Source organism: Corticium candelabrum, chromosome 1 (assembly GCF_963422355.1).
Source record: "Corticium candelabrum chromosome 1, ooCorCand1.1, whole genome shotgun sequence".
In the NCBI taxonomy this organism is placed as follows: domain Eukaryota; kingdom Metazoa; phylum Porifera; class Homoscleromorpha; order Homosclerophorida; family Plakinidae; genus Corticium; species Corticium candelabrum.
In genome coordinates, this window is record NC_085085.1 from 8,931,964 (window position 1) to 8,947,764 (window position 15,801).

The 15,801-nt window shown below is 40.6% G+C and overlaps 3 protein-coding genes across 5 annotated transcripts in view; all 3 read right to left on the minus strand.

Moving 5' to 3' along the window:
- Nucleotides 1-3: 3 nt before the first annotated feature.
- Nucleotides 4-8,468, minus strand: LOC134181507 (protein artemis-like). 2 transcript variants are annotated; one of them, XM_062648793.1, is made up of 13 exons: nt 8,302-8,468; nt 7,933-8,014; nt 7,797-7,856; nt 7,684-7,739; nt 6,210-6,250; nt 4,303-4,363; nt 4,132-4,245; nt 3,063-3,162; nt 2,574-2,681; nt 2,380-2,516; nt 2,239-2,299; nt 1,345-1,436; nt 4-1,278 (listed from the first exon to the last, which is right to left on the minus strand). In XM_062648793.1, exons 1-13 carry the CDS (start codon nt 8,466-8,468, stop codon nt 642-644), a joined length of 1,716 nt encoding a protein of 571 aa, XP_062504777.1. In that variant the 3' UTR covers nt 4-641. The 2 variants fall into 2 exon arrangements, with proteins under 2 accessions (XP_062504777.1, XP_062504770.1); XM_062648786.1 differs by having other exon boundaries at nt 4,303-4,381.
- A 1,520-nt stretch (nt 8,469-9,988) lies between these two features.
- On the minus strand, nt 9,989-11,326 carry LOC134192666 (uncharacterized PE-PGRS family protein PE_PGRS36-like). Its single transcript, XM_062661418.1, has one exon. The coding sequence runs from the start codon at nt 11,206-11,208 to the stop codon at nt 10,222-10,224; it is 987 nt and encodes a 328-aa protein (XP_062517402.1). The 5' UTR covers nt 11,209-11,326; the 3' UTR covers nt 9,989-10,221.
- A 2,198-nt stretch (nt 11,327-13,524) lies between these two features.
- Nucleotides 13,525-15,801, minus strand: part of LOC134181841 (attractin-like) — a 34,608-nt gene continuing 32,331 nt past the window's right edge. For both annotated transcript variants that reach the window (XM_062649123.1, XM_062649117.1), the window contains 5 exons: nt 15,091-15,239; nt 14,621-14,682; nt 14,486-14,564; nt 14,237-14,359; nt 13,525-13,878 (listed from right to left, as the gene is read on the minus strand). In XM_062649123.1, coding sequence (XP_062505107.1) covers nt 13,660-13,878; nt 14,237-14,359; nt 14,486-14,564; nt 14,621-14,682; nt 15,091-15,239 — 632 coding nt within the window. In that variant the 3' untranslated portion in view covers nt 13,525-13,659. The remainder of the gene's footprint in view (nt 13,879-14,236; nt 14,360-14,485; nt 14,565-14,620; nt 14,683-15,090; nt 15,240-15,801) is intronic.

The following is a 15,801-nucleotide window of genomic DNA, read 5'->3' on the forward strand; positions in this document are numbered from 1 at the left end:
CCACATGCAGTACGTGCCAAGAAGTCTCAGAATCTAAATCTGCTTACATCAATCTAGCTACATCTACAACCAAGTCTGCACTTCAGAGGTACTTACAGCTTCTACATTTGGTGCAACTATAGCATGCAGATTGGTTGTACAGTATACAGAGATAAGAGCGGACCTCCGACTGAAATGGGTCAGTTCGTTCGCACCCCTCGAACCTTCCCATAGGTATGCGCCTGCATAAGCATGCAGTTTAATGCACATATTATACCTCTAGTCGGAGTAGTTAGGCCTGTACTACTAATCTAAATACACATTAAACTGCATGTGAATCATGTCACTTCAGAAGGCTACGAGTTTATCCGCAGCATGATCCACTCTTGATACAACCAGCAGACATGCAATTCTTTCAATATACAATACGTCTCCAATTCTACAGACATACAAAAATATGATTGTATGTATCAGTAAGCAACCCTTCAGTACTAGTACTGTACCTGTACCTCATTTTCAAGTAACAATTTTGAATTCAAAATTTAAATTTGTTGCAAAATGACAAATATTCACTGATCCATTCTTGCCACTATTTGTCAACTATACTCATTCACAACACTGATTGCCCAGCTCTTGATCTCCTACTCATACTGTCACAACTCCTAGTGTTGTTCATCTGCAGAGTCTGACGACAAGTCTCGAATGCACTGAAGTGGAAGATATCGTTCCACAGACAGTTTGTGATGAAGAGAAGAAAGCACATGAATGCTTGGCCGAGACTTCAAACCAGGTGTAGAGCACACGTTCCATTTACTACTCACATCCTCGCTGTCACACTCGCTGCAATTTGATGAAAGTGTCCCTCCAGCTGAAAGGCTATCAGTCGTTGTTGTGTTGTCAACACACTCTGCATTAGCTGCACAGTCCGATTTTATTTGCAAATCAACTGCATTTACAGAGCAATTAAATGACAAAGAATGAAGTTTCGATTCATCATCACTTTCTGACTCTACATCCCATTTATCAACTATCCTAGCAGAATCGATGTCTTCAACAGCTGAACCAACTGGCTTAGTATCATCTCTTGACATCTCATCGGCTGGCACAGACACAGGATCATTACTCTTGCGTTTACGCTTGGGTGGCGATAATGCCTCATCACTTAATAGTAAATCATCAGACACAGTGTCAACAACTCTAGCACTTGATTTCGACCACTGACATGGCCTCTCCAAAGACAGCAAGTGCGAAAACTCAATGATGTTACAATCTGAAGTCGAGTCTAGTAAGTCTTTGAGTCTATCGCATTAAACCATGACAATTAATTAGTTGTCTCTATATGTATTGTCCTCAAGCAGTTCGTACCTGCTTACAGCAGCTGCTAGAGATGTTGAACCTACAGGTATGACAATGGGTGTGATCGTTTGTGGATGAAGATATTTGACAACGTTTCGAATCTGTCACACAAACAAACAACCTAAGCACAAATTGACAAGCACAATGTCGTTGTTTGCTCCCATAACACCACTCTCAAAATCTAGAATCAGACATACACACACAGTGACACACACACACACACACACACACACACACACACACACACACACACACACACACACACACACACACACACACACACACACACACACACACACACACACACACACACACACACAACACTCTCTATTAAAGATAATCAATATTAGCAATAGTATAAGCCATGACACAGGCTTGGCAAGTTCTTGCAAATACTAATCTGATCACTACGCCTGGAGGCCAAAATAATATTTGTATTCAAAGCATTAGTCATTAAACTCTTCAACAGTCACAAGTTACAAAACATAGTGTTAATAATGCAATAATAAAGAATACCAACCTACAGTGATTAATTATATACCAGGTAAGTAGAGTACAATTAACAGCCTCATACTAAACACTACCTTGCATCGTTATTGGAAAACTTTAGTGTAAAGATCAACAAATACTTCCTAACAAACTTTACTCTATATTATAGCCTTTCCGGTCTAAGTTGTTAGTTGCAAAGTGTAGACACAAAATCAACCGGAATTTACTACTTCACATAAACAAATTGTGCTGCAGTTGTTGTGGCAGCAACACAATACACAGAAATCAATTTTGAAAGCAAAATTTCATGTTTTTGCACAATCGACATGTCAAAGTCCGTCATAAAGCAGTTGCACTATCAGTTTGTACATCTCTACCAGCTGTAACATATTGTCATAATATTGTAAGTTTTACTTCAGACATTGAACTGTGCATTGAATGAGGTATCCGCCATATGTTGTACCGTGACAAATGCCTACAACAGTACAAAAGTCAAAATAGAGGAAACATTACAGAAAGTAATGCATGCATTAAATATTGAAACATGTGACTCACACTGAACCTGAATCAGGAAAACCATCAGCCAATCGAGTAAACCATATTGTCGATAGCTTAATTCGCATCACCTGAGGTTTATCGTAACGTACTGCCTGAACACCACAAGGCAAAGACGCTCCCTTAGATTTATAAAGCTAAAAATAAACCAGACACAATCAAATCGACAAACAAATATTTAACAACTTCGTCACCTTCCAGCGACAAGCATGAATTCGTGTTGATTTACAGTCTGTTGTGAGACATTCTGATATCAATGGAAGATCTTCGTATTGTTGCTTAGTAAAGTGATGAACGTGAATCTATATTTACAACAATCGATAAACACGCAAAATTACAAGACTCAATGCATTGAATTTTAGCAAAGTGACAGTTGACATGACAGAGCTATGTACATTTCTCAATAAAAGATTTTTTCAACCATTGCACTTAGGAAATGTAACTACATGTATTAAATGATCAGATTGCTTGTACTGCTAACAACACAAACAACTGACATCACACAGATCTAACTCCATGACTGCATTGTTTATTTAGCTCAATAATACAAATCTATTTCTAAGCACTAAACTGTAACAAAGTCAAGTCAATTTTAATTAAAGATTTCCTTATCCAATAATTTAATTAAGGTAATTATTAATATCCATACAACACTAGAAGTAGGTATGTAGTACATTGATTACCTTTGTCTTAAACTGATTTGACACAGCCATAATGATGTGTTCCAATCCCAATGTAGAACAGTTGAGATGGACAAGATGATGCGGACTCTCAGACAGCCACCTAAGCAAGTTGCAAATGCCATTTATCATAAACAACACTGAAGATACCTGTTTTATGTACAAAAGAGCAAAAACAAAGGCAGACCAAATCCAACATGTTCCATTATATGAGTTGCCAAACATACATACATACTTGAAAGCAAGGCCAACTTCCACTAGCTAAAATTCACTATACATGATACCAGGTAGTACATAAGACGTGCCTTACACTACACAATTCAATTGTTCAAGCATGTAGATATTATATTGAGAACTTGATAAAATGGTGTCCACATCTGATGAGACCTTATTTTGCTATCTTTTTCTATGTATACATACCATAGACTGGGAAATTTTGGCAACGTCAATATTTGGCAAAATGATCAAAAATGTCTAAATTTTGCAATCTATGAGTTCCGTCAACGTAGGGTGTCACCAAATCATAAGATGTAGATAATGTGTTCCTTTCTTCCGCCCTACACAGAGGTATGCATTTCGATGCAGGTAATGCATGCACATGGCGCCCATCTATTGTGAGAACCTATGAAACATTCAACAATGTAGGGCTCCAGATGTCGTGGTAAATATGATGACCATGGCTACAGCTTTGAACTTCGTAGAGGTATTCTGTAAGACTCACAGGTAGAGAGAAACTGGTAATGGCCATGCATGGTCAATACACTGTGACAGTGATGTGTGGATTGTGATAATGTGATACAGTAGGTAGATGCACATAAAAAAATTTAATTTTAACAACTCTCTTGTCAATCGCCAAATCACCAAATTAAAACTGTCACCAAATTCCCAATCAACAATATGACCCAAGCATGCAGGTACACAAAGAGGTCCACGGCCAGACCAACCGTTTAAATCATACAATCTGGTCCAGCTTTCTAAAACAATAAACAGACCACAGACTGGCAGAAACACAGTTTAACTGGCACACAGAAAATAAACAAGAAGCTATAGCAAGATAAACTTTCCAATGTACCTGTCAATAAGACTCAAGGTTGTTTCTTGTGATCTTTCCCGAGAAGGGATCACCATCAACTTAGGATGACAAAATGTAGTGTCTAGATATACATTCCTAAACGTCTTTAAATTCCTACAAAAACACTAAAAGACTAAAAGACAAAATCAATGACAGAACAACCAAACCAACCCGTCTTTACAATGAAGAGCAGCCATTTGCTTGAGATCGTCAGTGTCAAGTCGAAAATCTCCTTTAGCAAAAACCCATACTGTAGATAGGATTCTGATAACATTTACATAAATGCAACACTGACAAATGCATTATGCAGCGTAATACATATTTAAAAAGCCAACGTTTTAATCAAGAACAGCATTAAAATTCTAATTGCAATGTGCAGTGTCTCCAAATGGCAAACCCAGAATCTGCTCAATGTGTCTTTATGCCCATACATTATGGGCAAGTGGAGTCTTTAGCCCCATCTGGGCGCCCACCAACCCGGCATGTGAGCCTACCAGGGTACATGTTTCTGTGTAGTCCACTCGGTGATCAATGACTAGCCAATTTAATATAGATTGCAGGCATTACAGTGACCGCAAATTCGATATAGATTGCAGGCATTACAGTGACCGCAAACTCGGTACACCATGCCCAGTGGATATCAATGACCACCACGAAAGCGCTGAACGTCATCGTCAACGGACCATTCGCCAGACCACAGAAACTCCCCAACAACTGAAACGAGTCATAGTCTCATGGGCACAAGTTTCATAATTTACTGTCATCAATGGAGTTTGAACCCCCAAACCATGGAGTGGTAGCTATTGTCGCTAACCACTAAGCTAGCCTCACGAGCCAAGCCTTCCTCTGTGCTCACTGCGCTACTTCACGTGCTGTTTGCCTGCTCGCACATGAGAGGAGGCGCTTAAGCCAGAACAGCTCGCACCGAGGGAAGGCTTGATTGCAAATCCGAACATCAGATGATGACGTGCAGCGTCATGTTCACGTCACGAAACTTGACCTAACTTGATTAACGTTTGACCTAACAAGATTATAACGAGTGTGCATTGACAAGTCAGCAAGGTTTTTAGGCAATAAGACACCAGACCGAAACGGACAGATTGGATTCTTTGCAACTGAGTTACATGCAGTCTCAGTCTGAGTCACTAGGGTCTTTCGAATTTGGATTTCAAACCCAGGGAACACCATCATCCCATCTTACATTCTGGAGCAGTGGGAAAACTACTCAGCAAGGACTGTGAAGAGAGCGGATGCTCCGTTCTCCACCTCACTGACTTCAATTGAAGTTGTCCAAGAACAGCCGACGTTCAGATGCAGCCTCATCAATTCAGTGTGCAACTGCGATACGAGAGCAACTGGACGTTTATGTCTAGACTTCCTCACAAGGCAATTTTTGCAGCTTTGTAGTCTTGCTCTGTGCGTTGCTGAAACATCTCTAGAGGAAGACGCTACTAGACTGACAGGTGCAGGAAATTACCAGTGAGGGCATATATTACCGTAACTGCAGCATAGAAATCACGGCAGGTGCGTAATTACGTTGACCACTGTGTGCTGTGATATGATCACCCTGTGGGGTGAGAACAAGGAACTAAACACGTGTCCAATCTAGCTAAAGGTTCCAGTAACTCTATTTGCATCAAGTCACCGACCAATGAAAACAATGTATTTAGGTCAAGTTTTGTGATGTGAAAATGCCGCTGCACGTCATCAGCTGACGTACGGATTTGCGCAAGCCTTCACTCCGTGTGAGCAGTTTCGGCTCAAGCACCCTCTCTCACGTGCGAGCAGGCGAACAGCACTTGAGGTAGCGCAGTGAGCACGGAGGAAGGCTTGGCTCACGGCGTACGATTACTTTCTAAGTAGTAACAATAAATATAATTTATAAATATTAATGCTAATGTTTTCCACAACAAACTGCATGATTCGCATACACTATACGCATAACTAGTCAAAATGGGTCTTGGGACTGCACTAGAATTAACCAAGAAACAACGTTTTGTACACATGCTTTGGGAGTGACGAAATATGGAGACACTCAAAATTTCCTGCATACTGTTCTAACTATACAAATCTTGTACCTGTAAATAGGACTGTGCCATTCTGTCCTTCAATTAGAAACCTGTAAAGTGCAACAAAACTGTGAAAACCCGAAGCAATGTGCTAAATCAAACTTGCAAACACAAATCTGTAGCAAATCTATAATTGCAATGGAAGAAACAACAAAAAGACAAATACATAAAATAGGAAAAGGCAGCCAACTGTAAGTTAGCAATCCAGCCAGTAAAACACACAGTCTGGGAAAAGTTCTTGCAACAAGAATGGCATCCCAACCCAGCTGAATAAATTAAGAAACAACAGAGAAAGAGCTTTATTATCATTAGCCAGATGTGGAATGCAACAAAAATAACTATTAAAAGCATTTATATTTTACTGCTAGTTCTCTTTTTACAAATCACAGATACATGCAACAAAACCCTTTCATTACTTATAGTAGTTTTCTGTAAACTTTTGCTTGTTAGCATTTGCAAAATGGTCTAGAACTAATGGACTTGCATTTCCACGCTGTATTGAAACAGCTTGTCAATGGGTCCGGCGTATTCAATTGAGACTTTTCCAAGAAAGGAAAGATTTAGAAGAGTGGATCTGAGTGTTTGAGCAACACACTTTCTCTTTCCTGAAAGCATGGAAACGCTTTCCATCCCTTTCACCCTCCAGCCTGGAAAGGAGGAAAAAAGCTGGGAAAGATCATCACATGATTGAAGTCCCGCAAGAAATCTGTGAAATAATTGTAAATGGAAATGCAAAGTCAATGCCACAAACCGCACTCAAAAAAGCCAATAAAGCTTCTAGCTGGTGGTGAAATACAGCTGAATGAGTGCCAAGAAAGTGCGTCAAAACTGCTATATTTGAGAACACATATATAGCATATGCAAACATAACTGTCAACGTCATCAAACAGTAATGCTAACATGTGCCAACAGTCATTACGTCATTCTTAGGCGCATGTGCCAACAGTCATTACATCATTCTTAGGCACATGTGCAATGGCTGTTACCTTTCCTTTTCCAAAAAACTTTGCCATTCTATTTGCATCGAATTTCTGTTCTTGTCTCTTTCCATTTCCAGAAAGCCACAATTTAATACACCAACTGTCATTCCTAGATCCTAACAGCCTTGGTAACTATTTGAGAATCATTCTAGAATTGCAACTTTCATAAAAAGACAGACAGACAGACAGACAGACAGACAGACAGACAGACAGACAGACAGACAGACAGACACACAGACAGAGAGACAGACAAACAGAGACATACAAGTAACCAAGCAACCAAGTATGCTGGTTTAGTCTCACATTGGCAGACCTTCACCCCTGCCGGACCACTTCATGCATCATCACCATACTGCATCACCATGCTTCCAAGAAAGTATGAGGGCAAACTTCCTTTCTTGCTGGAAGTATGAGGGCGGGGAAAGGGTCTGGCTATGTGAGGCTATGCTGGCTGGTTATATTATCCATATTATTACAAACAAATGTGCCAAAAATGTACCTACATGACTGAACCAGGACAATGGTTAGCAGGAAGCAGAGTAACACTAATCTCTTCGACCTATACCAAACTGCCATCACAACATAAACACAAGATAGTTAGTTATTCATTACTCACCTTAGTTGTCATCGGGTGTTTGATCTTAATCATAGTCGATACACTAATGGGTAATTCTTTCTAATTCAAGCAAAACCAATAGCATAATTATTTTTCAAGATGTGAAATATTTGTTGATTTTAAATTGTTTACATACTATATGTCTCTTAAGATGAGAAAACTCGGGATCTCTCATAAGCAATTTTTGTGTCACCTCCGAACAGTAAATGCCATCAGCACTGTACAGTACACGTACAGGCAAGCATTACATATACATTGCATATACAATTCCGCACTGCAGCATTACTATAAACCAAACCTTGTAGATGATAGTGATAATGAATGTAGATTTACACTATCTACACACACACACACACACACACACACACACACACACACACACACACACACACACACACACACACACACACACACACACACACAGCTCAGTAGAAAAAATAGAAAGCAAAATAGTCCATAATATCTTCAAATTTTATAAAAACTTGTTCTACAATATATATCTGACCCTGACTGTAGTGAAGAGATTAGAGGCGGTCTGCATAGTCCCTCCATGTGGTCCTTGTGACAGTGAGACAAGAAAAAGACACGTCCATACGTATAACAGTTCTCGGTGCTAAAACAGTCGACAATAATGCCTGGATATTCGCGAATTCGACCGTCAAAGCAACTCATTCTACTAACCACGCCTACCTAAGAGGCTTGGACGCCCAAACAAAGCGCTTAGCAAGATGTGAACTCGACCACTCTAGGTTACTAAGACAGTTACTGGTAAACTTGATTGATTGACAAGCAAAGTAAGTTATATGAGGAGCTGATTCAAAATTTGTGTGTGTCTCTGTGTCCGTGTCCGTGTGTGTGTGTGTGTGTGTGTGTGTGTGTGTGTGTGTGTGTGTGTGTGTGTGTGTGTGTGTGCGTGTGTGTGTGTGTGTGTGTGTGTGTGCGTGTGTGTCTGTGTCTGTGTGTGTGTGTGTGTGTGTGTGTGTGTGTGTGTCTGTGTGTGTCTGTGTGTGTCTGTGTGTGTCTGTGTGTGTCTGTGTCTGTGTCTGTGTCTGTGTCTGTGTCTGTCTGTGTCTGTGTCTGTGTCTGTGTCTGTGTGTCTGTGTGTCTGTGTCTGTGTGGTGTGTGTCTGTGTGTGTGTCTGTGTGTGTGTCTGTGTGTGTGTCTGTGTGTGTGTCTGTGTGTGTGTCTGTGTGTGTGTCTGTGTGTGTGTGTGTGTGTGTGTGTGTGTGTGTGTGTGTGTGTGTGTGTGTGTGTGTGTGTGTGTGTGTGTGTGTGTGTGTGTGTGTGTGTGTGTGTGTGTGTGTGTGTGTGTGTGTGTGTGTGTGTGTGTGTGTGTGTGTGTGTGTGTGTGTGGTGCTATAGCTCAGTTGGTTAGTAGAGAGTCATCGCATGGAGTTAGTTTATCCGGGACCCTACAGGATTGCAAGTTCAAGTCACAGTGATGGCGAGCTATGGCATAATTTCCTTGGGCAAGAAACTCACACACAATTGCCTCTCTCGACTCAGGAGTATAAATGAGTACTTACTCTTTGACTGGAGTGGAAAGCCCCCCCCCCCCCTTCCCCGACTGCGACAAAGTCCATCACTGGGGTCCGAGTGGGACTTTAATTACCCACACCACAGTTGGTGTTGAAGTCAGGGCTTCTGCAAGTACCTCAGGAGATTGCAGTGCACAGGAACCTGGCCAACCCGCTGGGGGCGTGCCCATGTATAGTGGCAGCTCCTTATCCATTTGCCGCTTTGAATGCATTACATATACATATAGCCATGCATGTTTTCATTTGGATTATGCATGGATCTCTTCTAATGTATCTTTCAATTTGGATTATAGTAACTATAGGTTCCGACAAGCAGACGTTTCTTTGTGATCAAAGTGTGATTTTATCACCACATATCAAACAGCATAGAACCGTATATCAACATAGAACTGTACTGGTGGCAACAGGTGCTGCTATAGTGAGGACATATTCCAGAAAGCGGTAGATCTACATCGAAAGCATGCAGAGAGTCATTCAAAGTGCTACACAGTACAGTGTTGCCTGAAGTAGAATGCAATACAACATTACCTGTACATAAAACCTTATGATGTCCGCCATGTGTGTCTAAAGACACTTTAATTTATGCAACCTATATTTCATACTATATGCATGTGTTTTGACCTACCTATGTCATTGTTACTTGTTTGATTATTTGTTTGTTCAAACCCTGCACCATTGCATAAATGTTATGAACAGAGTAGCGAAGGCTCAACAGTTTCTGCTGGCTAGTTCCACTTGATGTGTGCAGTGAAAGTTCGCTCGTCTTTAGATGCAACATTCAATTGTACTCAGCACTATTGCAGCTACTATCCTATACATTTTTTGTTTTATAAGTAAATAAATTGAACTTGCTTGCTTGAACCATTGTAATCTGTCACTACAACTCACTAACCAGGAGGCACTCTTCCCCAAAAACCTACACCCGGAAATGAAGTCTCTATTGATTTTGCACTGGCAGTAAGGTGTGAGTATCCATTCATAGTGTCATAATCCACACGCACTCTTCCATTACCGCCCTTTCCACTAAACAGGTTGTTGTAGACTAAAACACGGTCTCCTCCACTGACATTGAACACCCTAGTATCATCCAAGTTTAATGTTGTAGCTTGCAGATATATAGTCCCACCGCTTCCTGGACCACCAACTGTCTTAACACAAGTGTTTTTTGGTTCTAATCTACGATTTCCTGCTGATGTAAGTGTGCCATGTAGTGTTGCTGTACCAGCAGTTATGTAGATAATGCCTCCTCCATTTGAACCAGAATACGCCGCACATGATGTTGTTGAACTGTCACAACCTCCTCCTCCTCCTGAACCTAAGAAAAGTTGTGTTAAATTAGGACTGCCATATATGGCACCAGGCTGGCCATGTCCGGATCCTGAACATGATTTTCCCAATGGAGGTAACCCAACAGAACCGTAGCTTCCTGATCCTGCTATTTCTCTACACTGACAGTATGATGATCCGCCTCCACCAGCATTGTTAGAAGTCTGATAATTGTTGGGAAATCCGATTTCTTTCCATGACTCCCCAGTCACCCCAATCCAATAGTAACAACACTTCTTTTCTGGACCACCTCGGAATCCTTTTCCATTAGTATCAATGGTTCCTCCCAGATCAATAGTGAATGTCCTAGCTCTAATGGCTATTATTCCACCACTGGTACCATTCCAGTTTAACGCAGTAAGTTTGCCGTTTCCTGTAATTGTAAACTTTGAATAGTTAGGCACTCTGACTATTTGTGCTCTTGCATTGCTAGATGATGAGTAAGTGTGAACAAGAGGATGAATGAGATAAATTATTGATCGAGTAACCTTTTGGACTCTAGTGAACTCATACTGACCAGCATTTTGGCCTTGCATTTGAATAACCATAATTTCATCTTCATTCTTTAGCCAAGAGATTGCATAGTTAATAACAATTATTGTAGAACCTGTGTGAGCACTGCCTGCAATGGCAGCACAGGTTGAAAAGGTCTCCAACTTAGCAATGGTTTTGACACCATCTCTTTGATCCCCTTCTAATCTCTGCACTCTCGATGAGCAAGTCGGTCTGATGTATCCAGGTTTGCAAGCACAGGCTGGTAACCATTCAGCAACAGTCGAGTTGTATTGATGTGTACAGACACCATTGCCGCTGCAATTGTTCAGACATTTGAGGTGGGAAGTAGAAGTATTGCTGGACTGTCCTGAAGCAACCGTAAATACTTCCACTCTATTCTCGAGTTGTTCAATACGCTTGAGTATGCCAGTGATATCACAATTTGCAGACTGATTTTCATATTTTGCTATCGATTCACTCACAAGTTGGAGAGTGGACAATAATGGTATGTTGTTTCCCACAACTACCTCTCCTGTCAATAGAATCTTTCCCTCAGCTACCAGATGAAGATCAGTGTTATTGCTGGCAAATATTTTTGGTTCTCTACTTGGCTTAGCTTCTGCCCTGTACTGTGCCACAAAACCTTGAGCTGATGTACCTTTGTCTGTGTGGAATTTTAGCAGCATCGAAGACTCAGTTGAAAGAAATGGTTGAGAAATTCGTCCGTCCAACATACCACAGTAGCGTCCCAATGACGACTGAGAGGAATCCATTCCATCCATGATCTCCACATAATCATAGCATTTTCCTGTTACCGTGTCTTTCTTTTCCAACGAGAAGGAAGTAAATGTAAGACGCAAATTACTTCCCGTTGGTGCTTGAAGCAGCCAGGAGCAGTCCAAGTTATTTGCATATTCTTCTGTACCGCTTCCATCAGCTAGCACTGAGTACGTGACGGTAGCAGTACGCTCAATCTTACCTCCACAAGTAGCACTGCTAGGCTTAGCAGTAATTTGAATGTAGAACAGTAACCATACAGAGAGAGACTTAAAATTTCCCATTGACTTTCTCGTCTAGACGTCTACCTCTAATTGTTGCTAGGACTTCGAAACCGGGTGAATTAGGACAGACACTTCAACAAACAGCGCGCCTCAGAGCCTCTAGGTCTTTGCTTGAGCAAGCTAGATTCAAGAAACCAGCAAAAAAAGACAGGCAAGCACAGCAAGCACAGCAGACGACGTTTACGAGCTAACACAATAATTGCTACGCTGGCCAATCTGCGTTCGTGTAACCGTGCGGCTTGCGAAGCGCAGACAGTGCCAAGTTCCGCCTGTGTTTACTCACATTTACATTTTGGTATGACACGTGCATGCTAAATTAACTTTTAATTAATTAAACACATGGAGACCGTACAACTCGAAAGGGTTCAATAACAGCTGCCTACAGTACACAGCTTTTAGACAAATGTACAGTAGATAGTATCTGTCCGCCGATCGCGAGAGAACGAATGACTGTCAAGTCTCCGTATTAGTTAAAAAAAAGTTTAGAATATTCGTCTACAGTAAGGACTCTCTTGCAGTTTCCCTGAATGCAGAGACCAAGCAAGCTGATATACTGCATGCAATATCAACTTGCGAAGCACGAGTTGGAAAGTCGGAAGTTACTACTCAGCTAAACGTTCATCTTGCCATGTGTGGTGTGAGGCGTAGGCCTTGCATGGTGGCATGGTGAAGACATGACGTCGTGAACAACACTTCAAAATTTTTCTTTAAAAGCTTAGCTATAGAATTCACAACTATGACAGCTACAGTATAGGTCTGCTAGTGAGGCAAGATTTGCAGCACAAGATAGAGATACTGCACAAAAGACACTCTAACGTGTGTATTTGCTGTAAAAACAGAATCCCCTGCTGTTGTCAACTAGGGCAATGGACGCTGCTCAAGAATTGCAACTGTTGCTTTCAAACTTCTACCTCTAGCATATAGTGTGTGACACTGCTAGTAATGTAATTTTGTATTATTAGCTCAGGAATAAGGGGTAAGAGAGAAATTATAACAATAAGGCAAAGCTCAAATTGGCATGTACTAGCAAACAGAACCCAAACCATGTAACTTCACTAGTCGATACAAAACTCATATTTGTATTTCACTGATCAGTAACTTCCACTCTTGCTTCCAGGTACATAAGCCTACAGGAACATGGTAGTCTTTAGTTAGTGAATCCACAACCATCTCTCTCAAGTCAAATTCATGAGTGTTAGGTATACTATAGCCAGCCATTTGATGAGCAAACAAAGTAATTCAATAAGCTCTTAGGAATCCAGCTGTTGAATGAATCAGGATAGCATGACCACTTTACCAGAACAGAACCTGTTACCAGCAAGGACAGTCATATAGTATTAAAGACTAATGCAAAAATACCGGGAATGTTCTACATCTACCCAAGTTTCTACAATCACTTAGCATTAGTCCATTGTATCTATAGCACTAAAAGAATACAATATGCTACCGTGAACCACTCCCTGTTCTTTTATTGCCATGTCCTTTCACATTGCTTGCTTTGGTCTGAGTCTGCTGGTTTGATACAGATGCTAGACAGCTTCCAAAGCAGACGGCTGATTGACCAACAGCAGGTACTCCATTTTCACAACCAGGAAGGCGAACTAAAACTGTTGCAATGGTTGATCGACGGTTAGCACACATTTCAGATGCAACAGGAGCAACCTATGCAAACACAACAGTGGACATAAATACCCACCAAAGAAAATCATTAACGTAACCTTTACTTTGAAAATAAACTAATTAGAAACAATCAGTCTTCACATGTAGATCTACTTTTCAGAGCATTTTACAAGTAAAACCATATCAGCATCATTAGAGTTAAATTAATTAATCATGCCAATAAATAAACAAATTTACAAGTCCTGCCCAAATCACATACGCAGAGTTGATGTACTGCAGCTTACAAGTAACCAGTATCACATGACAAACGACTGTACTGATAACAGACTAACAACTACATACTGCAATTATCATGACAATATAAACTGCTCATGCTGAAGCTGATGACATATACCCAGACCTTCAAGCGACGTCCAGCCCGTCGTTGCCTGTTAATTTCTTCAGTAGTTGTGTGAAAATCCATAATCAACATGACAGCAGCAAATGGGCGAGCAGCCCTCATAGCCATTTCTTGCACTCGGGCCTAAACAACGTTACACAGTAATAAAGTCAAATCTTGTACATGCAAATGATTAGCTAGACTTCAACCCATCAATTGTTGGCTGAGTTCAAAAACCATCCTAAAAACAACATACAAAGGTCCACTAACCCTGTTTGTGACAAATGACTCCCATTTCTGCTTGATCTTCCATACCAAAGCAGCCATCAGCAGCATTGAGGTGAAACACCTGCAAAGAAACATTTGGCCAAGACACCAACAATGTGTTTTAACTAACATACTAACCCAAAGAAGGTAACAAAAAATCTTGGCAAGTTAAGATCTGGCTGTGGAGTTGCAAAGCCCAGCTAAACATCACATCCAATGTAATGGAACACAATGACAAACGAATAATGTCTTTGTATAGTGAACTTGTAAAAGCTACTACAGTCACAAATGACTGAAGGTAGAACATAGTTATTAAGTATTGGTAGTGTTTAACTAATGCACACATCATGCACATAAAGCATACATCTAATGCACCACACTGTATTGTCATAATCACACACACACACACACACACACACACACACACACACACACACACACACACACACACACACACACACACACACACCACACACACACACACACACACACACACACACACACACACACACACACACACACACACACACACACACACACACACACACACACACACACACACACACACACACAGCTCAGCATATAAAGTGATTTTGAATTAATGTTACCGTAAATAAAAATGGTGGTTTAAATCCTTCAATGTTAACAAACACTGTCATTGTATCTTTGTCCAAATCATAGTCTCCAGAGTCCAAGATAAACTTCACATCCACAGGATTTGTCCAGTTAGTAATAAGAATGGCATCCTTAGAATCACCTGTGAAATACAAATGTCAGCTACAAAATGAGAAACACAAACAACCATAATCTTGATGACATTTAACAACATTAAGAAGCACAACAAAAAGTCTGACAAACTGACAAACAGCGTAGAACAACAAATTTGACATCTCTAATTTTTTCTAATATTGCTCTGTAGGCTTTCATCAGATGTAACAATTTAATGTATGTCAGTGCAAGCAATGATCCTGTCTGAGTAAACCACAGATTACTGATTTTAGAAAAATCCTGGACACTAGCCCTTTCTGATGGCTACAGCTATGCAGGATTCGAAAATAGGCTGTAACGTTGTATAACTGTCCATGTGCTCATAAAAAATGCAGTTATTACCCAACCGGCCTGCTAGGCAACCGCATAACATATGACCAAATAAATGTCCTGTATGTTCAATATGGTGGACGTAAATGAAGCTGCATGCTTCGCTATGGCATGCTGAGGGTTTGCACTGTAGTGCTTCTTCATTCACAAAAGCACCTTATCTGAACACATTCTTACTCAAGCTCAGTTTGCATGTATCAACAGATGATTGTTATAAAAAT

What these genes read in the sequence shown, in the direction of transcription:
- LOC134181507 (XM_062648786.1), bottom strand. Translation starts at nt 8,468, where the DNA reads ATGAGTTGCTTTGACGGTCGAATTCGCGAATATCCAGGCATTATTGTC. An exon ending in CAAATCAGTTTAAGACAAAG is followed by an intron (nt 2,682 to 3,062) that starts GTAATCAATGTA and finishes TTGTAAATATAG; the next exon opens with ATTCACGTTCATCACTTTAC. An exon ending in TTCATGCTTGTCGCTGGAAG is followed by an intron (nt 2,517 to 2,573) that starts GTGACGAAGTTG and finishes GTTTATTTTTAG; the next exon opens with CTTTATAAATCTAAGGGAGC.
- LOC134192666 (XM_062661418.1), bottom strand. Translation starts at nt 11,208, where the DNA reads ATGGTTATTCAAATGCAAGGCCAAAATGCTGGTCAGTATGAGTTCACT.